This window comes from Dromiciops gliroides, chromosome 2 (genome assembly GCF_019393635.1).
Source record: "Dromiciops gliroides isolate mDroGli1 chromosome 2, mDroGli1.pri, whole genome shotgun sequence".
Lineage (NCBI taxonomy): Eukaryota > Metazoa > Chordata > Mammalia > Microbiotheria > Microbiotheriidae > Dromiciops > Dromiciops gliroides.
The window spans coordinates 79,333,173-79,358,346 of record NC_057862.1 but is presented as its reverse complement, the minus strand read 5'-3'; the positions used below and the strand labels follow the sequence as shown (position 1 = coordinate 79,358,346).

General features: G+C 38.2%; 1 protein-coding gene across 2 annotated transcripts in view; it reads left to right on the top strand.

Annotated features, from left to right (window-relative positions):
- The window catches only part of TBC1D12 (TBC1 domain family member 12), a 124,506-nt gene that overhangs the window by 94,296 nt on the left and 5,036 nt on the right, over window positions 1–25,174 (top strand). For both annotated transcript variants that reach the window (XM_043982871.1, XM_043982870.1), the window contains exons 10-12: window positions 6,377–6,505; window positions 6,799–6,908; window positions 19,391–19,649. In XM_043982871.1, coding sequence (XP_043838806.1) covers window positions 6,377–6,505; window positions 6,799–6,908; window positions 19,391–19,649 — 498 coding nt within the window. The remainder of the gene's footprint in view (window positions 1–6,376; window positions 6,506–6,798; window positions 6,909–19,390; window positions 19,650–25,174) is intronic.

The window sequence follows — 25,174 nt, the reverse complement described above, 5'->3', positions numbered from 1 at the left end:
TGTCTCTTGCTACTTCTGCCCATTGTTCTTAATTCTGTTCTCTTGAACCTGGCATAACAGATCTAATCTTCTATGTGACAGTCCTTCAGATAGCTAAAGACAGGTAGGATATTTCCCTTGAGTCTTTTCTTCAGGTTAAGTACCCTGGGTTCCTTCAGTTCCACATCTCCCAAACAGACTTTCCCCAAACATATTCTCTTTTGGACTTGACTGTTTCTGGTAAGGCATTATCATTCTTCTAGTCACTGTGCTTTATAACCTCCATGTCATCTTCAGGTTCTCCCTTTCCTTCCCCACACATACAGAAAGTTGCCAAGTTTTATTGATCTATTTCCATAATATCTCTTATATTCAACCCCCTTTGTCCAACCACATGGCCATCACCTTAGTTCAGGCTCACGTCACTTTTCATCTAGACAAGTCTCCTAATTGGTTTCATTGCCTCAATTCTCTCCATTCTCCACTCTTTTCTCTAGTTAAATGCCAAAATATTTCCTATCCCTAAAAGCTCAGTTCAGCTACTCTCCCCTGCTCGATAAACTCCAGTGACTTATTTCTAGAATCACATATAAACTGCTCTGTTTGGCATTTAAAGTACTCGATAGCCTACTTTTGCAGACTTATACATTACTTCCATTCAAGCTTCTATCGTTCAGTCAAAGTGGTCTTTCATTTCTTCACATAGAACACTATGCATAAGTTCTTCTTCTATCCCTGGAATGTGTTTCCTTTTTTTCCTTCTCCTTTGTTTTCTTCCAGACTTAGTTGCCACTTTCTATATGATACCTTTCTTAACTTCACCCCTCTTCTAGCTTCTAGTGCCTCCTACTCCCCCACAAAATTACCTTCTCTCTACCTTTCTATAAACATGTCTCTGTGTATAAAATGTAGGCTCCTGGAGGGCAGGACTGTTCATTCTTTTCTTTGTATTCTGAGTGCTTGGCACATGTTGTAAGCATTTAATAAATGCTTATTTGTTGGTTAGTTGGCCATTAGGCCTTGCACAGACCTGGTCACCCTCCTGTGGATGCACTCTAGCCTATCCATACTATTCCCAGAATATAGCACCAAGAACCAAAAACAGTACTCCAGGAATTACCTCTCCAGAGCAGAGAATGGCAGGACTTTCACTTCTTTAACACACTGGACCTTCAGGGATCTGTGATCTTGTTATCAAGGATACTCCTCTAATAATTCATCTCAGAATCCATGTATCCCCACTCATCTAGGGCAGTTTTTCATTTACATGTTGGAGCCTTTATATTGTTTTCTTGATGTTGCATAAATACCAGTGAAACATCAGTGTATCAGAGCTGTTGTTAAATACCTCCTGTGTGTCCTGCATTAGACACTTGGATACTGAGACAGGAATGAAAGGGGTTTAATTCTAGGGGGAAGAAAGCATATTTGTATGAAAGGTTGGGCAATAGGGTTACAGACTGGACCCCAGGTTTCATTGGAAGTTTAGGGAACTTCCCCATGAGAAAACTCCTTATACCACTGTACATTAGCCCCTTTTCTGTAATTTAGAGTCTTGTAGAGATGCTCAGAGCACTGAGAAATTGAGTAATGTGCACAGCCAGCAGCCTGGTGTGTTAGATGTGGGGCTTGGGCTCTTCAAAGCTCTCTGTCCACCATAGCAACATAAACATGTGTAAAACTTTTACAAGAGAAACACAAGCAATTTAGGGAGAGACTTCATGTAGGGAGTAGCACTTGAGCTGGGATCCTGAATGGTATGGAAGTGAGAAGGGAGTGCATTCCATTTATGAAGGAAACAGCCTGTGCAAAAGCATGGAAATGGGAGATGGAGTGTTGTTTTAAAGGAACATCAAGATTGGCTGCATTGAAGAGAGTGTGAAGAGAAGGAAGACCATTTATAGGTCATGTGACCAAGAAGATGGAGGACTAGACATTTTCTGCAATCTTCATCTCTCATGCCTCTCAAAATTTGGAATTATGTGCAAGAAATAAAGCAATTTCAATTGTCTCCACAGTCTAAGATACCAAGAATGCAAATGAAATAAAAACAATTAACAAAGAAGACCAATAATCCCCAACCCCTAATGTGTGTTCATTCATCACCCCTCCCCATCTCTTGCCAGGGTCTGGCCCACAGGCTTTCAATAAAAGTCAGTTTTATACATCCCTGTTAACATTTTTTCTCCTCTTCCCCCCTTCCCCCACAGTGCTAAGTAGAGAGTACCAAGGCAGGATGTGTGTGTGGCTGTTACACCCCATTAAGCCTGAGGGAAAGAGTCCTGCATCCAGCTGGGATTGATCTGTTCCTCCTGCCAGTCACTTGGTGCAGATGAAACTGATGAACTTTTGGAGGATGCTGAGACTGCTTTGAGGTCCAGTGCCCCCTGCCCCGAAACTGCCATCAACAGAGGAGTCAGAAAGTAAGCAGCAGAGAAAAGTTAAAAAAAAAAAAAAGATGGAAATTAGCAGAGATCTCAGGAGCAAGAAAACTTAAGAGACCTTGAGCAAAAGCATGTAACCAAAAGAGGAAGTCATAACAGAAGGGGAAGTGACCTCCAGACCAGGTGAAAGATTCAGGCAACTGTGAACAAATATTACCCCCCCCCCAAAAAAGAAAATTAATCAACACTTAATGAGGCAGAGGACCCTGGTATTCCCAAGAGATCATAGAATCCCAGCATAATGTTTCTGAGTTATTTAAAAAGCAGCAATGATGATGATGATGATGATGATGATGACAGCTAACATTTATATATTATGTGCCAGGCACTGTACTAAACACTTTACAATTATTTCATTTGATCCTCATACCAAGCCTTTGACATACCTGCTGTTATTATCCTTATTTTATAGATGAAGAAATTGAGGCAGACAGAAGTTAAGTGACTTACTTGCCCAAGGTCTTATAGCTAGTAAGTTTCTCAGACTGGATTTGAACTTGGGACTTCCTGATTCCAGTTCTGGTGCTCTATCCACTGTGCCACCTAGCTGCCCCCAAGTCAGAAGTAAGGATAGAGAAAGCAGAATTTATGACATGCACAACAGAAACCATTGGCAGAATAGAAAAACTTGCATGCATGGTGGCAAATCTCACCAAAGAAACAAGAGCAAATAACTTGGGTGGGAATGCAAATAGAAACAAAAGATAATTTGGAAGAAGAGAAGCAAAAAACAATAACATTAAAAGAAAGCTTGGTCTCCATAAAAGCAAAACAAATTGATCTTAAAGACAAGATGTGTGGATACAACTTAAGAATATAGAACTCACAGAAGAACCCAAGTCAAAGAGTGTGGACACTATAATTTAAGAAATAATAATAAAAAAAAAGCTTCCTGAACTTCTGAACATAGAAAACAAAGTGTTATTTGAAAGAATCCACAGATTTCTTTCAGAAAAAGGCCCTGGGCTGCAAAGTCTAAGACACATAATGGTTAAACTTAATGATTCCAATGATAAGAAGTTATGTAAGTGATGAGGAGAAGACCTTCAAATATAAAATAAAGGAAAACTGAATAACTGGACTATTTTGCTCTCTCCAGAAACTTCTGGAAAAGATGGATTAATGTGTTCCAAAGAGCAAAGGAGTTCAAGATGCCACTGAAGGTGTGCTACCCTGCAAATCTGAGCCTAACCATTAATGAAAAAAGGTGGATGTTCAGTAAATAGAGGCACCGAAAACAGTGCTAGAACGAAACTAGACCTGAAGAAATTATTTGTGTCTCAGACACTCCAGACAAGAGAAATATAAGGATAAACAAATATAGCAACCAAAGATGATGATAACAACAGAATAATAACAGGAGACCATAAAGAGATTTCATTCTAAATTGATAGGAAACAAGTCAAGTAGAAGTGATAGTGGAGAAACAGTATATAAATAAGGCTAGAAAGAAAGGTTGGAAGCAAGTTATGAAGAACTTTAAATGCCCCCTAAAAATAATTTGTATTTGATTCTAGAGGTAATCAGGAGGCACTGGAGTTTTTTCAGCAGTGGCACTTTTGAACAATGACATGGTTATATCTGTCCTTTAGGAATAAATCAATTTGGCAGCTATGTAAAAGATGTTTTGGAGGGGGGAGAATCTTTCTTGAGGCAGGGAGCCTAATTACAAGGCTTTTACAATAACTCAGGGCCTGATGAGGACATGAAGGAGTCAGGAATGTGGCCATGTGGATGAAAAGAAGGAGATAGATGGAAGAGAGAGATGTTGTAGAGATACTATTGACTGGATGTGTGGGAAGGGAGGAGTTGATGATTTGAAGATTGCAAACCTGTGTGGCTAGAAAGATGATGATGTGTTTTGTAGAAATTAGGGAAGTTCTGGAAAGAAGATAATGAGTTCTGTTTTGGACATGTCGAATTTGAGATATATACAGGACAAACTGTATGAAATATCTAATAGGCAGTTAGAGATGAGTAGCTGGAGCTAAAGAAAGATAACTATAAATTTGAGTCATCTATGTAGAGGTAATAGTTAACCCTATGGGAGATGATTCACTAGACTGTAAAGAGAAAAGAGAACCAGGACAGAACCTTGAGGAACAGACACATTTTGGGAGTATCATCTGGATAATTATCCAGGAAAGGAGACAGAGAAGGAGTGATCAGAGGAATAAATGGGGCAGGAAGAGAAAGCATTGTCCTGAAAACCCTTAAGGATAAAAAGGAACCCCTGGTCTTTAGTGTCAAATGGTTTTTTTATTAAATAACTTTAAAAAGGTCAGAATTGAGAAAAGCCATTAAGGGATGGTTGGTTAACTTTGAAAAAAATAGCTTCAGGGGGCAGCAGGTGGCTCAGTGGATAAAGCACCGGCCCTGGATTCAGCAGGACCTGAGTTCAAATTTGACCTCAGACACTTGATATTTACTATCTGTGTGACCCTGGGCAAGTCACTTAACCCTCATTGCCCCACAAAAAGAAAAGAAAAGAATAGCTTCAGTTGAGTATTGAGATAGAAAGGAAAATTACAAAAGTAATTTGCAGGTTGGTGGCACAGTAGTTTGAGCACTGGCCCAAGAGTCAAGAGGAACTGAGTTCAAATCCTGCCTCAGACACTTGACACCAGCTCTGTGACCCTAGGCAAATCACTTAATCCCAATTGCCTCAAACATCTGGGGTCACCTCCAGTTGTCCAGATCTTGCCACTGAACCCAGATGGCTCTGGAGGAGAGAATGAGGCTGGCGACTTTGCACAGCCCTCCCTCACTTAAATCCATTTCAATGCAAGTCATGACATCACCTGCCTAGCATTGTTTTCTTTGAAAAAGAAGGACAAACAACAAAAGTTTGAGAAGTGGAGGCAGTTGGCATAAACAGCTTTTTTTTTTTTTGAAGTTTAAGTATGAAAGGGCGGAGGAGCTAGGACTTTAGTTTTGAGGGGTTAAACAAGTTTTTTTGTTCGTTTTGTTTTTCCTGATGGGAAAGATCTGAGGATATTTGTAAATATCAGGGAAGGAGTCATAGGGAGAGATTGAAGATGAGAGGGAGGTGAGACTATAATTGTGACAGGAATTATAGGTGCATGCAATGGAATTGGTTTTAGGGAGAAGAGTCAACTCTATCAGAAACTGGAGTAATGGAGAATACGTGATGACGTCAAGATATTTTGAAATGTAGAGAATGGGAGAAAAGGAAGCTCATAGAAAATGTCTGTGTTTTTTTCAGTAAAATACCAGATTAAAGATGGATTAGAACTCAGATGAGTTTCTCTTCTTTTCATTTTTTCTCAGCAAAGGGTGGTGGAAGAGATAGTGTGGGAGGCTTTAGGAGAGAGGATTTAGGACAGCCTCTGTGGGGAATGACAAAGGTAGCAGTCACCCCCTTTTCTTAACAAATAAGATAGTATTTTGTTTTATTTTAAGTGAAGGGAGAATTGAGCTTTGTTCTGGGTGGATAGGGGAAATGATTCAGTAGGAAAGTTGTAGCTTGGAATTTGAAAAGAAGAAAAAATTAGGCAAGGTGGGCAAAAGTTACCAAGTTATAGTGGACAGATATATGATAGGATTACTACTTCTGTGAATTGTAAGATACTTTGCAATAGGTAAAGTTTATTTTTTAAACAGGCCACTTGCATTAGAGATTAAATTATGGTGAACTCTCAGTCACTATTTGCCTTTTCTGGAGGAAAAATCTCTTTTTTGTTTTTGTTGTTGTTTTTGCAGGGCAGTGAGGGTTAAGTGACTTGCTCAGGGTCACACAGCTAATAAGTGTTAAGTATCCAAGGCTGGATTTTGAACTCAGTTCCTCCTGAATCCATGGCCGCTGCTTTATCCACTGCGCTACCTAGCTGCCCCCGGAAAAATATCTTATTTAATCACAGAACTACTTTGTAATTAGACCTCCTCTGATTATTATCCTATTCAAAATTAATTAGCTCCTTTTCTTGTTGAAGGTCCAAGGGATGTCCTTCATTGCTGCAGTACTCATTCTCAACTTGGAAGAGGCAGATGCTTTCATTGCCTTTGCAAATCTCTTGAATAAGCCATGCCAGTTGGCCTTTTTTCGCGTAGATCATAGCATGGTAAGGATATTTAACAGAGACATTCCAATTTTCATTTTGACTTTGAATATGTTTCAAATGTTAAATTCTTTTTACAATGAAAAGTAAGTGTAGGAAGGCTGGAATAATTATTCTGCAACCTAAACCTTAAATTGTATTGTAGCAACATGTATGATTGGGAGGAAAGTTGGGATGAGTGGTAATGAAACAATATTTTCTGTTGATAAACTCATGATAAAGAATTTATTCCTATAATTATCAGAATTTCCCTTGGTTTTAAAGTTATATTAATATGGTAATTTTTCTATTTGCAGATGTTGAAATATTTTGCAACATTTGAAGTATTCTTTGAAGAAAATCTCTCTAAACTCTTTCTTCACTTCAAGTCTTACAGTCTTACTCCTGACATATACTTGATAGACTGGTAAGTAATAGAGCATGGTTCATTGTAACCAGAGTTGAAATATGTAATTTTAAATAGCATCCTGTGGAAATAGGACACTCTTACAGAATTGTATTTTATGTGAACATACAGGCTATTTGTTCCTTTTGAAGGAGTTAAATTTTTGGAGATCCCTTGATATGGAGGAATCCACAGGTATTTATTTTGGACGAAGTAAAATGACTATTAATGCCACTGTTTTCCTTTAAAACGTTACCCTTTTTCAGTGTTCTTTCAATTTTTAGGATTGAATGAAAGAGGAAACCGTATCTGTGTTCCAGTCCCTCTTTTCTTTCTTTCTTTTTTTTTTTTTTTTGGTGAGGCAGTTGGGGTTAAGTGACTTGCCTAGGGTCACACAGCTAGTTAAGTGTTAAGTGTCTGAGGCCAGATTTGAACTCAGGTCCTCCTGACTCCGGGGCAGTGCTCTATTCACTGTGCCACCTAGCTGCCCCCGGTGCCTCTTTAATACACTCTTTGTAATATCTTAATTCGCTTTTTAATAAAAATATGCTTAGAACAGTAGCAGCAGCAGCAGCTGTGTTGTAGTCAGGGAGCAGCATATAGCTAATTTGTAACCAAGGAGTAGGAAGTTGTTGAATCCATGATGAATTGTCAGGATGGAAGTGAAAATGTCAAGTTTCAGGGGGCACCTAGGTGGCACAGTGGATAGAGCACTGGCCCTGGATTCAGGAGGACCTGGATTGAAATCCACCTTCAGACACTTGATACTTATAGCTGTGTGACCCTGGGCAAATCACTTAACCCTCATTTTCCTGCAAAAAAGAAAAGAAAAAAAAAAAGAAAATGTCAAGTTTCCAACTTACAATCCTGGAGGGTTTTCTGGGCAATATCTTAAAATATGTTATTATGCAAGGGAGAGTTCAAAATTGTGATGTTTAAAATCTGAATGTCTGGTTGCCTTAAATTAGATGCTTTAGCACCAGTCTTTGGGCATTAAGCATTTATTAAAGCATACTAGGTATTAGTAAAAAGGAAAACACATGGAGTTCAGAAAGATAAGAAAAGGCCTATCTAGCCTAGAGTTCCAGCCTGCTCGGGTTCTTCCTCAAGTACTCCACAACGAGCCTGCTTCAGCCATGAACTCCTGCAAACTGAGTGTGGAAGCTTTTTATAGGTCCAGAGCAGAGGCAGTCCTTATACACTGCTTCAAGCTGATTGTGTTATCCAAATCTATTGGTTCACTGGACTTGAAGGTGGTCTCATGTTGAGTTCAAAGTCCTTAGCTTCTGAGAACAATACCTTCTTAATGGCTGGCCAGGTGTGGTTACAATCTAATTAACTTTAAGAAGGCTAATCAGCAAAGTCAGTCACTCTTACTTAATTCAATTGGTTTAGATTAATCTCCAGGTGGGCCTTTGAGTATCTGCCAAATCCCATTATTTTCTCACAAAATAAGGTATATACTTTGCAGATGTTATGATGGTATACTTAGAGAATCCTAGAAAATCGACTCAAAAACTAGTTGAAATAATTTAAAACTTCAGCAAAGTTGTAGGATACAAAATAAACCCACATAAATCATCAGCATTTCTATATATTACCAACAAAGTCCAGTAGCAAGAGATAAAAAGAGAAGTTCCAATTAAAATAACTACAGACTATATAAAATACTTGGGAGTCTACCTTCTAAGACAAACCCAGGGATCATAAGAACACAATTACAAAACATTTTTCACACAAATAAAGTCAAATAAAGATTTGTGGTTAGGCAAAGGAACTGGGATTACAACTAAAAATCACCTACCTAGCAAAACTGCATATAATCTTTCAGAGGAGAAAATGGGATTTCAATGAAAAAGAGGACTTTCCAGCATTCATGATGAAAAGACCTGAACTGAATAGAAAATTTGACTTTCAAATACAATACCTTAGAGAAGCATAAAAAGGTAAACAGGAAAAAGAAATCATGAGGGTTATTAAAAGGTTAAACTGTTTACATTCCTACATGGGAAGATAATACTTCTAAATCATAAGAACTTTCTCTTTAGGGTAGCTGGAAGGAATATATTTAGACAGAAGGCACAGGTGTGAATTGAATATGGAGGGATGATATCTTTAAAGCATTTATTTTTTTGTTTATCTTTTTTGTGTGGGGGGGGCAGGCAGGGTGGGGTAGCTTATGTCTGGGGCTGGATTTGGGCTCGGTGCTTCCTGGGTCCAGGGCTGGTACTTTGTCCACTATGTCACCTAGCTGTCCCATGATGACAGCTTTAAAATAAGCTTAAGGGGTAAGAGGAATGCACTGAAATAAAGGGAAAGGGAGAGGTGGAATGTGGTAAAGTAACTCACATAAAAGAAACAAGAAAAAGCTTATGGAGTGGAGGGGAAGAAGGAGAAGGAGCGGGGGAGTGAGTGAGCCTTACTCTCATCAAAATTGGCTCAAAGAGGGAATAACATACACACTCAAATGGGTATAGCAATATATATTGCCCTGAGGGAAAGTGGGAGGGGAAGGAGATAAGAGGGGAGAGGCCAAGGAAGGGAGGGCAGACTGGGGGAGGGGGTAGTAAAAAGCAAAATACTTTTTAATTAATAAAATATTTTATTTTTTTCCCCGTTAAATGTAAAGATAGTTCTCAACTTTTGTTTATACAAGCTTTCCAATTTCAGAATTTTCTCCCTCCCTCCCCTGGACAGCAGGTAATCTGATATAGGTTATATATATATACATACACACACACACACATAATAACATTAAACATATTTCTGCATTAGTCATGTTATAAGAGAAAAATCAGAGCAATGACGAAAAACCTCAAAATAGAAAAACAACAGCACTGAAAACAAAAGAAATAGTATGGTTCATTCAGCATCTATACTTCAGAGTTCTTTTTTTTTTTCCCCTGGATTTGGAGATCCTCTTCTATCATGAGTTCCCTGGAACTCTTCTGTACCATTGCATTGGTGAGAAGAATATAGTCCATCACAGTAGATCAGCATACAATGTTGATGATACTGTGTACAATGTTCTTCTGGTTCTGCTCATCTCACTAATCAGCAGCCCATGCAAAACCCTCCAGGTTTCTCTGAACTCCTCCTGTTCATCGTTTCTTATAGCACAATAGTATTCCATTGTATTCATATACCACAACTTGTCCAGCCATTCCCCAATTGATGGACATCCCCATAACTTCCAATTCCTTGCCACCATGTAAAGAGCAGCTGTAAATATTTTTGTACATGTGGGTCCCTCTCCCCTTTCCATGATCTCTTTGGGAAAAAGACCCCAAAGTGGTATTGCTGGGTCAAAGGATATGCACAACAAAAAGCAAAATACTTTTGAGGAGGTATAGGTAAAAGAAGATAGAAAATAGAGTAAAAATCAAGGGGAGGGAATAGGATGGAGGGTAATACTGTTAGCAGTAGTAACTGTGAAAGAAATGTTGAGCAGGATATCTATCAGAAGGATGTATGAAAAATGCAAACCATCAAGAGAAAAAGAACTGATGGTATCTGAATACAGATTGAAGTATAATTTTATTAGTTCTTCTTTCTAAAAGGCATTTTGTCTATTTTCTTTCACAACCTGACTAATGTGAAGATGGTTTGCATGACTGCACATGTATGACTTATATTGAATTTCTTGATTTCTTTGGGAGGGTTGAGGAAGGAGGGAGGAAGAGAATTTGGAACACAAAGTTTTAAAAAATCAATGTGAAAAAAATTTTTACATGTAATTTACTTAGGGAACATTCTAAATAAGATAGCATGCACAGTTTTATAACTTTAAAAAAAATACATGAAGGGGACAGAAGGATACAGATACTAAGTTAATCCACATTCATCCATGTATTTATTTAACAAATATTTAAGTGCCCAATTTATGAAGTACATGATTAGATATTGTATAAATAAGGCTTAGTAAACCCGGCCTTGATCCAAGACAATCCCAAAGGACTAATGATGAAACATTCTATCCACCTCCAAAGAAAGAACTGATTCTGATTGAACAGACGGAAGCATGCTTTTTTTCACTTTCTTTCATTTTTTTCTTTTTTTCAAGTTTTCTTATACAAAATTACTAATATGGTGATGTTTTACATAATCGCATATGTATAACCCATATCTGATTGCTTACTGCCTCAGGGAGCAGGGAGGGGAGGGAGGGAAGCAGGGATAAAATTTGGAACTCAAAACTATTAAAAATGTTTATTATGGGGCAGCTAGATGGTGCAGTGGTTAAAGCACCGGCCCTGAATTCAGGAGTACCTGAGTTCAAATCCGGCCTCAGACACTTGACACTTACTAGCTGTGTGACCCTGGGCAAGTCACTTAACCCCCATTGCCTGCAAAAAACAAAAAACAAAACAAAACAAAAAAAATGTTTATTATTAAAAAAATAAAAATAAACCCTGCCTTCAAAAGATTTTTTTAAAAAAAGAATGTTAAAAATTTTTGTTTACATGTAATTGAGATAAAATAAAATTAAATGTAGAAAAAAACTGAAGTAGTTGGTCTAACTATACAGGTATATAAGCTATAACATATAGGGTTTTTAAAAAGCTCTACCATATTAATTTTTAATATGTTATCTCCATTTTCAATTACTTAAGTTCTTCAAGGTAAGGCCTGAGCATTATTGTGTGGAATAAGAGTAAAAGACTTGATATTCAATCCAGGAGGCCCAAACCAAGGTACAACCCAGTTACATGGGAGAAAAGACTTGGGCTAAATCGTCTAGTAGGACATACTTGAGGGCATTTATAGAACATTATATTTCTAAAGACAAATCAAATCAACAAGCATTTACTACACGTCCACTAGATAGCAGGCATTGTGATAAACATTGGGGATTCAAAGAAAGATCAAAAGAAAAAAACTCTAAAAAACAGCAGTCCCTGCTGTCAGAGCTCACATTCAACATGCAAACAACTATGCACAAATAAGATACAGGTTGAATAAATTGTAGATAAATCTTAGTGAGAAGGCACCTGCATCAAGGGGGATTGGAAAAGGTTTCTTGCAGAAGGTGGACTTTTAGCTGGGATCTTGAAGGAAGCCAAGGAATACAAGAAACAAGAGATGAGGAGGGAGAGCATCCCAGGTGTGACATACAGCCAGTGAAAATGCATGGAGTCCAGGGAGGAAATGCCATGTGCAAGGAACAGCAAGGAGGTCAGTGGCACTGGAGTGCAGAGTATGTGAACAGGAAGAAATGGTGTAAGAAGACTCGAGAGCTCAGAAGGGGACAGATTATAAAGAGCTTTAAAAACCAAACATGGGGGGGAGGTGCAGCTAGGTGGCACAGTGGATAAAACACTGGCCCTGGATTCAGAAGGACCTGAGTTCAAAGCCAGCTTCAGACACTTGACACTTACTAGCTGTGTGACCCTGGGCAAGTCACTTAACCCCCGTTGCCTCAACAAAAAGACAAAACAAAACAAAAACCAAAACAAAGCAAATATGGGATGATGAGGTCAGACCTATGCTTCAGGGAATCAGTTTGATGAGCTGGGTGGAAGATGGACTAGAGCAGGAGAGAGTTGAGGCAGGTTATTGGAATAGTCCAAGAATGAGGTGATAAGGACTTGCATCAGAGAGAAGAGGGGGACATTTACCAGAATGTAAAATTCACAGGCCTTGGCAACAGATTGAATATGGAGAGTGAGAGTAAAGATTTCAGGATGACATCTGAATTGTGAGCATATGTGACTGGGAAGATGGTGGTGGCCTCTACAGTGATAGAAGGTAGAGAGTTTTGGGGAAAAGATAATGAGTTTAGGTTTGGGCTTGCTGAGTTTAGGTGTCTATAGTGTCCTTCTAGTTGGAGATATCCAGTAGGCAGTTGGAAATTCAAGACTGGAGGTCATGAGAGAGGGTAAGACTGGACAAATAAATCTAAGAATCATTTGCAAATATGGTAATCGAATCCATGGGAGCTGATGAGATGACCAAGTGAAATAATCTACAGGGAAAACAGAAGAGGGCCCAGGACAGACCCAAGTTAATGGACGTGACTTGATAAAGAGACAGCAAAGGAGACTGAGAAGAGATGATTCAGAAGTGAATCAAAGGCTGCAGAGAGGTCAAGAAAGATGAAGCTTGAGAAAAGCCATTTTTAGATTGGTCAGTTACAAGATCCTGAGCCCCAGAGGTAGAGACTCGATAGAGCAAGGAGTGATGGCGTGAAGATGGGCCTGCGATCCTGCTAGTAGTCAGAGCTAAAATAAGTGGTGTTTTCAGTAGTAAGTTGTTATCTGTCTAGCAGTTGACAGTCAGTGTATTGCTTCTGAAACACCTAAAATGTGTTCATTTCAGAATCTCACCTTGGATTTGTGCCTGGCACCCAACGCTCAGTATGTGTAAAACTGAGCAATCTCTTTTTATGGCCCCAGTTTGGGAGATGTTGTGGTATGGTGAAAAGGGAATTAGATTTGGAGTTGGAGGACCTGGATTCAAATACCAGCTCTTCCATTTACTCTCTGTATGTCCTTGGGAAGTCATAAAAGATCTCTCGTTCTTAGTTGTCTCGTTTGGAAATGAACGAATTGGACCGAATGGCATCTCAGGGTCCTTCTAGTTCTAGCGCTAATAATCTTTTGAACTTTCTATTCACAAAGGCTTTCAGTCTTTAGTCATTTTTGCTTCTTCCATCTCCCCTTTTCTTTCACCATCCAATCAGTTGCTGAATCCACTTGAGTTTACTTCTGTAACAGCTTTCATATCTGTCCTGTCCTTTTTGTGTGTATTTCACAGGAAAAATTAAAATCATTGTCAAATTAGATGAAAGAATTAAAATGAAAATATATAGTCTACAATTAAAGCAACCTAAAATAGGAGATGAATGAGAATATGTATTGACACAGATTCGCTATTTACTAAGAAAATTTATATTTAGGGGGCAGCTAGGTGGTGCAGTGGATAGAGCACCAGCCCTGGATTCAGGAGTACCTGAGTTCAAATCTAGCCTCAGACACTTGACACTTACTAGCTTTGTGACCCTGGGCAAGTCACTTAACCCCAGTTGCCTCACCAAAAAAAAAAAAAAGAAAGAAAGAAAAAAGAAAATTTATATTTGACATAAGAGCTGTGGTCTCATTAATTTCTCATATACTTTTACCTTAAATGACTCCTGTCTGTCTTGTAAATTTTCACAAAGGGTCTACCCAATATTCTAAGGGCTTTCCTCTAGTTTCTTGGCATAGATACCAAAATATCTCTTAGTTCCATCAGATATCCCACTCCTTCAGACTTTTCAATCATAACCACTCTCTGGGTTAATTCTCATGGTGTCGCCCCCCTCCCTCCCCCTTAAGTTTGTAAGCTCCTTGAAGAAGGTTTTTTTTGTTGTTGTTTAGTTGATTAGTTGTGTCCAACTCTTCATGACCCCACTTGGGGTTTTCTTGGCAAAGATACTGGAGTGGTTTGTCATTTCCTTTTCCAGCTTATGTAGAAACTGAGGTAAACAGGGCTAAATGACTTGCCCAGGATCATATAGCTAGTAAGTAGTGTCTGAGGGTGGTTTTGAACTCAGGTCCTCTTGACTCTAGGGCTGGCACTTCACTACTACCTAGCTTCCTTGAAGATAGGGACTGTCTTTTGCCTTTTTATCTCTAGCACAGTGCCTGACACTTATTAAGTAGGCATTTAATAAATGTTTATTGATTGACTGACTCAAGGAAAATTTGATAATTATCCCAAACTCATGAATCTTAAATCTTGGACAACTCCCATTGCCAAAAGTTGTGTATAGTTTAAAGTTTGCACATACTGAAGAACTTAAGAATCCATTATTTATCCAGGAGGCAAAATCTAAGAGTTTAGTAATACTCTTTTGGGGTGATGATAGCAGTGGTCCTGAAAACAGACAGAAGTTGAAAGAATTTGGTGTTTGTAGTCTAATCTATGACAGGATAAATGACTAGATGCCTGAGCAGCTACATATGCTTGTGGCAGAGGAGCTAGAGCACCTAAAACAAGAATTAGCTGAGCTAATTGTGAAAACATGAATTGTTCATGACCCTCTGATAGGCATTAAGTCCTGACATCATCTTTGTCTGTGCTACACAGAATGTGTAACCCTTTAGGACACCAAATCCTTTGTAGGGTTGTGTAGGACTACTTGGGTGTTTAGTGTTCATTTAGCACTGGGTATTGATACCTTTTGGTTTTCTCAGTCTAAATGAAGCAAAAATTAAATAGCTTCTTATTCCACTATAGTTCTTTCTATAATTTAAAATACTTGCGGTCAAATATAGTTGCTAAAGAGTCTCCACCTACAATTATTTTAAATCTTGAAGGTATTGGTAAACCTAAGAAAATAAAAATTCTAATGTTAAGCATTTTATAATTAGAGAATAGCACTGTGAAATCTGTAAAGATAACATATATAATATTTATATACTTGTGACAGCTTTTCATTTGATCACTTGAGGAAAAGGATTGTGCATAAGTATATGCGACCATGGAAAAAATAAGCACCGCAAATACAACCATTTGTCCTGGTGAATCCAACTGCAGAAACATGTGTATATGTTTATACTCACATGTGAACATGCACACACATGTATATACATACACAATATGTGTATGTTTCTTATGAAGATTGTAATGCACATAACCATTTTTATTCAGTGTGAACCCTGAGGCTGTGGCTATTTTTCTAATTTGTCACACACACACAACATTGCAACATACATGCTATATATGACATAAATGGCACATATATGTATACATACCTGTGTAAATATCTTTGGGATAAAAAGTAAATTTTTGTAACTTTTCCAAAAGTCGTTTTGCATAAACTTGTTAAAATTTAAATGCAAGCAGTAATAACTGAAACAAAATCACTGTAGATATTTCTGATTATTTTTAAAAATATTGCACATATCTTAAGTGAAAAACCACCCAAGGTATAAATTCTACCATTCAGACTTTCTATACATTTACCATAAGTCATTATGCTAGGTAAGTATGTGAAGGGATTAAGGACTACAGTAAAAATATTTTATTGCTGAAAAATAAGCCTATTTGTAGACACTGTCAATATGCTTACCAACTGGGCAGAGCAATGATAGTGGAGTGATAGAAAACAATGTAGCTGAACTCCTCTTCACAAATAACAGTTAACAAAGATGGAGAAAATAACCAAACCAAATTCTGATAGTGAAGTCCAGAAAAAGTCATAGTGAGTCCTTTGTCCAGCCCAGCTCAGCATAGGGAGATGGACAGGGATGTCTTTGACACTGGAGGTGGTAGTCATTCATGAAGAACACTGCCCTGGAGTAATCAGGGACAAGCTGTGCATCAAGCAGGAGGATGTCTCAGACTCACATTGGGGCACCCCCAAATCCAGACAGGGTGCTGTCATTTGGTAGGATTTCTTACCCACTATCAAATCCTGGGTGACAGATCCAGGGTGGAATGAAAAGAGAATATGTGCCTGTATTCTATTTAGGGAGGCCCTGGGCAGTGTACAGAGAAAAGAGGGAAATTCAGAAGCTAGCAGCAGCAGTGGTGTAGCTCATACCTTAGAAGCAAAGTTGGGCCTCATTTCCAAGGACTAGCCCAACCTGCAGAGGAGTAATCAGGGTGGGACTCCCAGGCCAAAGGGGAGTCCACAGTTCTGCTGCTCTGAGCTATCAGAGCTTTCCCACTGGCTGAGAGAGGCAAACCCACCAGCAGTCTATTATTTTTCAGATCCAAACATTGGTCAGAAAATTGCAAAGGTCAGAGTAGGGGGGTAGCAATCAGATTTTGCCCTAGATCAGACTATTTTGGGAGATCTGAAAGTTTGCAGGTCCCTAGCCTGTCCCTAAGATCCTGGAATAACACAGCACTTGAAACTCCAAGAAAGCTGCAATAAGACTACCCCTAGAAGTGTAGCAGGGCCCAGACCTAACATCAAGTTCCAGGAAGAATGAGCAAACATAAAAAGAACCCTGCCATAATGAAGTATTATGGTGGCAGGGACACTCAAGACATAAATATAGAAGAGAATGATTCCAAAACATCACAAGTGTTGCTTTGGAGAAAAATAGCGTAGATGTAATTTTTGGAAGAGAAAAAGCAATAAATTTTAAAAGCTGTTTTAAAAATGTCTTTATAAATGGAATGAGATTGCTTGGAGGAAAATCTTGAAAAGAAATGAGAGCTGTGGAAGAAAGAATTGGAAAGGGAATTGAGAGCTTTGCCTTATCCAAACCCACTGAAAATTTTAATGGACCAAATAGATGCTAATGAGGCCATTAGTTTACATATTGCTTCCCAATACTTTTTTTTTTTTTTTTGCGGGGCAATGGGGGTTAAGTGACTTGCCCAGAGTCACACAGCTAGTAAGTGTCAAGTGTCTGAGGTCGGATTTGAACTCAGGTACTCCTGAATCCAGGGCCAGTGCTCTATCCACTGCGCCACCTAGCTGCCCCCTCCAATACATTTTATTCTCACAACAATGCTGTAAAGGCATTGAAGGCAGAGGATTTACATACAAGGAGCTACAGTCAAGATCACACACAACTTAGTAGCCACCACTAAAATAGCAGAGAGTTTTCTATATGATATTCCAGAATGCAGAGAATAGGGACTTAGATCTAGGAATAACTTAAACCAGCAAAACTGAATATAATGCTATAGGGGGTATAATGGGTTTGTAATGAAATAGAGAACTTTTCAAGCATTCCTAATGAAAAGACCAGAGTTGTGGAGAAAATTGAAGTACAAACACAGGAATGAAAAGCAACAGAAAAAGATAAACATGAATGTACAATGATAAAGAACTAAACAATTATAAACTGCTTACATTCAAATACGGAGAGAGGATACCCTCTGAACGCTTTCATCATTGGAGCTCATAGAGGGAATTCAATTAGAGAAGACCTAGGAGTGGTTCCACTTTGTCTTGATGATCTTATTAATGGAAAGAGAGGGAAAGAGAAACACACTGTGGGGGAAGGCAAAGGAAGGTTAGTGGGAAATATCTAACATGATGAGAGTGTACAGGTAGACATCTGTACAAACAAGTTGGAGGTAGAGGAAGTGGCTGACACTTGAACCTTACCCTTATCTGAACTGGTCAAAAAGAAGGAAGATTACAGACACAGAGTTGGGGAGAGAAATATATTTCACTTAACAGATATAGGAAGGAAAAAGAAGGAAGGAGGGTAGATTAAAAGGAGGGATTAGTCTAAGCAAAACAAATTCTAAGGATGTACAAAAATACAGCTTTTTTTGAGGTGATAACGAATGGGAATCTGAGGGAGTACCCATAGATTGGGAAATGGCTCAACAAATTATGTATGGTATGTGAATGTGATGGACTGCTATTTTGCTGAACTCTTTTCAGTGTAATAATAACCAACCAGAATTCCAGAGGACTAATGAGGAAGCATGGCATTCACCTCCTGATAGAGAGGGCAAGTACTGAGAATGCAGAATCAGACACATTTTTAGAACCTAGCCGATGTGGAAATTTTTCTTATTTAGACTATCTATACATGTGTGTAATGGGGTTTTGTTTTTCTTATGTTCTCATTGGAGTGGGGGGATTGAGGTGGGAAGGAGAAAGATAGAAGGCATCTTGACTGATTAAAACAAAACATATAGTTTAAAAAAAAAAGAAGAAAATTCAGGAACTCTGATCAACACATTAACCAATTACAATTCCTGAGGACTCATAGTAAAAATATGTTGCCTACCCTCCTGATGGAGAAGTGATGGACTCAGAGCACAGATGGATACATATGTATATATATATATATATATATATATATATATATATATTTTTTTTTAGACGTGGCCCATTAGAAATTTTGTTTTGACTATATGTGCTTTTAACAGATTTTGTTCTTCAAGTGTGTGTCGGGGCAGGGCGGAGTGGGAGAGAGAGAAAGAAGGCTAGTCTTTGTATGAAAATAAAATAAAATTTAATTTAAAAAATGAAATATGCTTACCATTTAAAGTGTTTTTACTACTACCTACAATATATTATTAGTGTGTGTGTATCTATATGTGTAATTGTCTTCAAATGTATGATAAATACCCTGAAATATTAGGCCATTTATTCATTGGTTGATATGCATCACATGTATAATTTATTCAGAAATGTCATATACAAGCTCTTACTAAACGTATGCATGATTTGATACCTTTAAGGTTTTTTTTCCCTTTGTACTAGATTGTTAAATCTACAAAACTAATTAATTCACAAATTATAGAACTTTATTTTATTTCATTATAAACTATTTCAAGAAGGTAATGTTTTCATTAAAAAGTAGTAAGCAACATGGAATATGGTTTCAGAATTAAGATGGAATTTGTCTTTGATTCATGAGATGTATGTTTGTGGGCTGGATTTCTATACCAAGGGGACATCTTAGAAGTTTGTATTGATTGTGTTTTCACACAAGTAGGTGTGCTAGAGACTGTTGGCCAGTGAAACAGAAGTCTCTGAAGAGGTTTTATAAATCACAATCTAATAGCAAGTTAATTTTTTTCTGCCAATTTAGGATCTTCACGCTGTATAGCAAGTCACTTCCACTTGATCTGGCCTGCCGAGTTTGGGACGTCTTTTGTAGAGATGGAGAAGAATTTTTATTTAGAACAGGATTAGGAATCCTTCGATTATATGAAGATATACTTCTGCAAATGGACTTTATTCATATAGCACAGTTTTTAACCAAACTGCCAGAGGACATCACATCAGAAAAGCTTTTCAGCTGTATAGCAGCTATTCAGATGCAGAATAGCACCAAAAAATGGACACAGGTAAAGTCTTTTTTCCCCAACTTTAATAGATTAAATCAGTCCTTTGTCAAACCTGTGAGAGTTACAAATTTCTCAAATGTCATTGCTGAAAAAGTTTGCAGTCATTTTTATGTATTTGAGAATAGCTTAGTTTATGGTCTTCTCTAAATGTTATAGAATGAAATATGCATTCTTTTACCCTTGCAGTCCTAAAAAAATTTTTTCTACATTTTATGAATATAAACAACTTGTAATTCACAACATTCCTATAGTTACTAGGGGAATAAATTATTTCTATGACATTTAATGTAAAACATAATAAAATATAAATCCATAATTTATTTTTAAAGAATACTTTGTGTATTCTATATATCACAGGGGCTAGAAAAAATATAACAATCATTCTGTTTAAGAGCATATAACCTACTTAGGGAGAGAATCTATACACACAGAATATAAAACAATAAAATATAACAGTGGAAGGGAAGCAACAATAAAAATATACTTTAGTATTAATTGCCAAATATGTAGAACTTTGGAAGATCTCTAATTTGATTTGTGTGACAATACAAATCACCACCCTCCATATTTCATGAATTTCCATTCCTTCCTCCTCCTGGAGACCAACCTTCTGATAATGAAGCTCTTCAAGTTTACTACACGATTCTTGTATTTCAAGCTTTTTGCTTTAGACCTTTCTGGTTTGATAAGACTTAATAGATCTTGTGTTCTGTTATTTATACAACCTTTGAGAAGCCAGGGTTATCTCCATATTGATATGAGTCATAATAGTATCACAGAATTTCTGTCAGAAGTGGCCTTGGACACTCCATCTCATTTTCTCTGGCTCTTCCATATGCCAAGGATGCTTTCCTTTCTCATCTCTGTTTCCTGGCTTCTTTCAAGCCCCAACTATAATTCCTCCTTCTCTTGGGAGCCTTTCCCATTCTCTCTGAATTCCAGTGCTTTTCTTTCATTGATGATTTCCTGTTTATCCTGGATATAGCTTGTTTGTATTTATTTGTTTGCTTGTTGTATCCCGCATTAGATTGGAAGTTCCTCATGGGCAAGAAGTGTCTTTTGCCCTTTTTAAAAAATCTCCAGTGCTTAATGCAGTGCTGGTACATAGTAGGCACTCAGTGCTTATTTACTGACCGATTCATTAGATGTCTAATCCAACCAGTGTCCAAACAGAAATCTTCTCTATACCAAAGTTTCTTAAACTCCGGGTGTTGATCCCATATGGATTGTGGGGATTGTGAAAAATTTGGCAACAGTAAAATGTTTATGCATACCTATTTTATATGCCTACATACCCAGGTCGTATAAAAATTTCTCTGGTGAAAAGGGGTTGTGAGTGGAAAAAGTTTAAGAAGCCCTGCTCTATATGATACTCCCAACAACTGCTCATTCAGCTTTTGTTTGCCAACCTCAGCTACCTCTTGAGGCCATGCATTCCATTTTTAGATTACTCTGATTGTTAGGAAGTTTTTCCTTGCATCAAACCCAAATTTGCCTCTTTAGAATTTCTGCCCATTATTTCTACTTCTGTTCTCTAGGGATAAACAGAATTAGCATATGAGCTTTTCCATTTGACCACTCTTCTTCAAATACTTAGACAGCTGTCCCCCCTCCTCATCTTTTCTCAGCTAAATGTCCTCAGTTCTGTCAACTAAGATTTACATGACATAAACTTGAGACCCTTCCCTGAACCATCTCTACCTTAACAGTATCTTTCCTAAATTGCGGTGTCCAGAACTGAAAACAATGCTTGAGATATATCCATAATAATATCCAGATATATCCATAACCCAGATTATGGTAGTATGGTCACTTCCTTATTTCTCTATGTTATGCCTCTCTTCATGTATCAAAAAATTTAAATTTTTTTGACTGCTACATCACACTATGTACTCATATTGAGCTTACAGTTTACTGAAATTCCCCATCTTAAATTTTGAAGTTAGTTTTTGAGTCCAAGTGGAATATTGCATTTATCCCTCTTAAATTTTATTTTATTAGATTTGGCTCACTATTTTAGCCTGTCAAAATCTTTCTGAATCCTTATGCCGACATCTTGTTAGCCATCTCCTCCATTGCAATCTGATCACTTGCAATCTGATAAGTATGCCTTCTGTGACTTTTTAATAATGCAGATAAAAGTGCTAAAGTAGATAAAGAAGAGGTGAGGAGGGCCTGAATGAGTGTGGTGGCCAGATGTGAAAGATCATGGATGGGAAAAGTGTTGTGGAAGTTGGATTGATAAGACTTGGGAACTGAGTAAGGGGCCAGGAAGACTGAGGTTGTGAAACCTGGTGAACTAGAAGGATAATGATGACCTTTACAGATATAGAGAAGTTTAGGTGAAGGGTAGGTTTGGGAGGAAGGTGATGAGTAATGTTGAGTTTGTGATAGCTACAGGATATCCATTTGGAGATGTCCAATGGGCACTTCATTATGCAGGCCTGGAAGTCAGGAGAGACTAGAAAAGGTTGGATGGGTAGATTAGAGATTCATCTCTATAGAGATCAGTGAACTCTTGAAAGCTGATGAGATTCCTTGAGAAGGTGGATAGAGACTTAGCTCCTCCCTTTCACTATCCCCATATTCAATCAGTTGCCACTTCATGTCATTTCTGCCTCTGCAACAACTCTCACAGATACTCCCTTTTCTCCTCTGACACTGCACTCACTATGTTACAGGCTCTTATCGCTGCATGCCTGGACTATCACAATACCTTATTTATTGGTCCCCCTGCTTCAGATCTCTCTCTTCTCTACTAAGACATCCTCCACTGAGCTTTCAAATTGATCTCCAAGCACACGTTTGACTATGTTACTCTCCAATTCATTCTCCCTCTGGTGGTTCTCTGTTACTTTCAGGTTCAAATAAACATCCTTTCTTTGGCATTTAGAGCCCTCCACAGTCTCCTACCTCTCACCCTCCCAGTCTTCTAACACTGGACATTCCCCCTCCTCTCTCTTTTTATTCTCTGCAATCTAGTGGCATTGGTGTCTTCATTGTTTGCTGAACACAAGACTCATTGTTTTCACTGGCTATTCCCAGGCCTCAGACTCCCTCTGTACCTCCAAGTCCTGGCTTCCTTCATGTTTCTGCCCAAAGCCTTGCCTGAAGCCCTTTAATGCGACTGCCTTTCCTCTGGTCTTTGTCTTGTCTGTGTGTAGTTGTTTGAATGTTGTCTCTCTGATTAGACTCTGAGCTCCTTGAGAGCAGATATTGTCTTCTGCCTTTCCTTGTATTCCCCAGTGCCTGGCATGTATTGGGTGCTTAAATGCTAGTTGACTGACTACAGAAAGGGGAGAGAAGAAGGCTCAGAACACAATTTTGGGGGAGATGCATGATTAAGGCATTAGATGTGGATGGTTCTATAGCAAAGAAGGTTGAGGAACAGGTGGATAGGTAGGAGGAGAATTAGGAGAGAACAATGTTAACAAAGACCCTGGGAGAGGAAAAAATGTATAGGAGGAAGGAATGGTTAGCTATGTCAAATGTGGCAGAGATGAGGGTTGAGAAGAAGCATTGAATTTTGCGGTTGAGAGATTAACTTAACACAATTGGGTGTTAAAGTTGAAATCTAGATTTTGAGGGATTTATAAGTGAGGAGAGAGAAAATGGAAGCAGCAAGTATAGATGTGAAAGGAAGAGGAATGCAGCACAGTAGTTTGAGGGTATGACAGGATCAAGTCAGGGTAGTGTTTTCCTTTAAAGAATGGGGAGGGGCAGCTAGGTGGCGCAGTGGATAGAGCACCGGCCCTGGAATCAGGAGTACCAGAGTTCAAATCCCGCCTCAGACACTTAACACTTACTAGCTGTGTGACCTTAGGCAAGTCACTTAACCCCAATTGCCTCACTAAAAAAAAAAAAAAAGAATGGGGAGGCCCTGGCAAGTTTTTGGACAGCAGAGGAAAAGTCAATATTTAGGGATAGGTTGAAGATTATGGAGAGGGATGAACAACTGAGGGGGGGTGGGGGGTGGAGATGTTGTCCAGGGAACAAATAGTTGGCATTCTCCAGAAGAAATGATGTTGATTTGTCAGCATCTGCTTTTGCATTTAGTCAGTTGCTGACACATAGTAGGTGCTTAATAAATACTGTCTTTTTGTGCTTACTGCTTCCTTTTTAAAGTGATTCTTTTCATATACTATAGAATTTTTCTTGGAATTGAAATCAAGCTTAATTTGCAGACGGCATCCTTTTCATTTTTTTAAATCAGAAGAAACTTATGACCATCTCTAATTCTGTAATAGATCTTAGATATTCTTTGATCTCTCAAAGATTATTGATAGTATTTCAACAATTTTATTTGCCCTTTTTTCATTTACTTGTAGATACAGTTCATTTGGACCTGTGATGTTTAAAATCCAAATTGTTTAAATTATGCAATGAAAAGTCTAAAGGTCCCGCCTGGACCACAGCTCCTGCCTCATGGAGTTCACATAGCCTCTCAAAGGGTGTATATACTAGAGGATGTCCTCCACTTTCAATAGGGACAGATTCAACTGATGAACTATCACATTCAGCTGGTGATGTCTAGCAAAAGCTACAATCATATCATTTCCGCCCCACCTACCAGGTTGTCTCAATTCCTCAACATATTTTTCAAAAGAAGAGTCATTTACTGTAAAAGGCTCAAGCTCAATTCTGTGGTTAAGCATATAAGAAGCAGATTAAAGTATTTAAGCAGTCAGAATTTGGGGTATGCTACATTGTTTTAACTGACCAGATGACTTAAATTCCTCAACAGAGGCTAGGAACCTCTTCTTTTAATATCACTTTATTAATTTTGGATTTGCCAATTTTTTTCCCTTTTTCCAATCCAAAAAACCTTCTTGGTAGAGATTTTTTAAAAGGCAGGCTGGGGTGGGGGTGGGGTCAGCTAGGTGGAGCAGTAGATAGAGCACCAGGCTTGGAATCAGAAAGGGCTGAGTTGAAATATGGCCTCAGACACTTACTAGCTGGGTGACCCTGGGCAAGTCACTTGACCTTGTTTGTCTCAGTTTCCTCATCTTTACAATGAGCTGGAGAAGAAAATGGCAAACCATTTCAGTATCTTTGCCAAGAAAAACTGAATAACAAAAGAGAAAAAAAGCAGCAAAATAATAATTAAGCAACTCTGCCTTCTCTCTCATCAGTTGTCATTGTTCACCCTAAGTTGCAGTTCTATCCCTTTCTTCAAACTTCTTTCTCTAATATTCTCTAATATTCCTAAAAACAAAGCATTCTTTGGGTTGTGCTTAGCTTTCCTGACCCCTATGTTTTATACTGAGCCTTAACATTCGTGGTACTATTCTTAGAGGAACATCTCATGAACATAAACTCATTATTTCTTCATTCAAAGGTAAAGGAACCAAGGAAAAGTTCTATTCTAGATCTGATTGTCACAAACAGTTCATGGGGTAGAAATGAGGGGAACTTTGTGGGATTCATTTTCTGTTACCTGTCCTTCTGTCTTGTTATACATTTCTTTTGAAAATCTATATTGGTTGATGAGTTTCTTTTTTATCCATATTGTTCTCTGTGGAAAA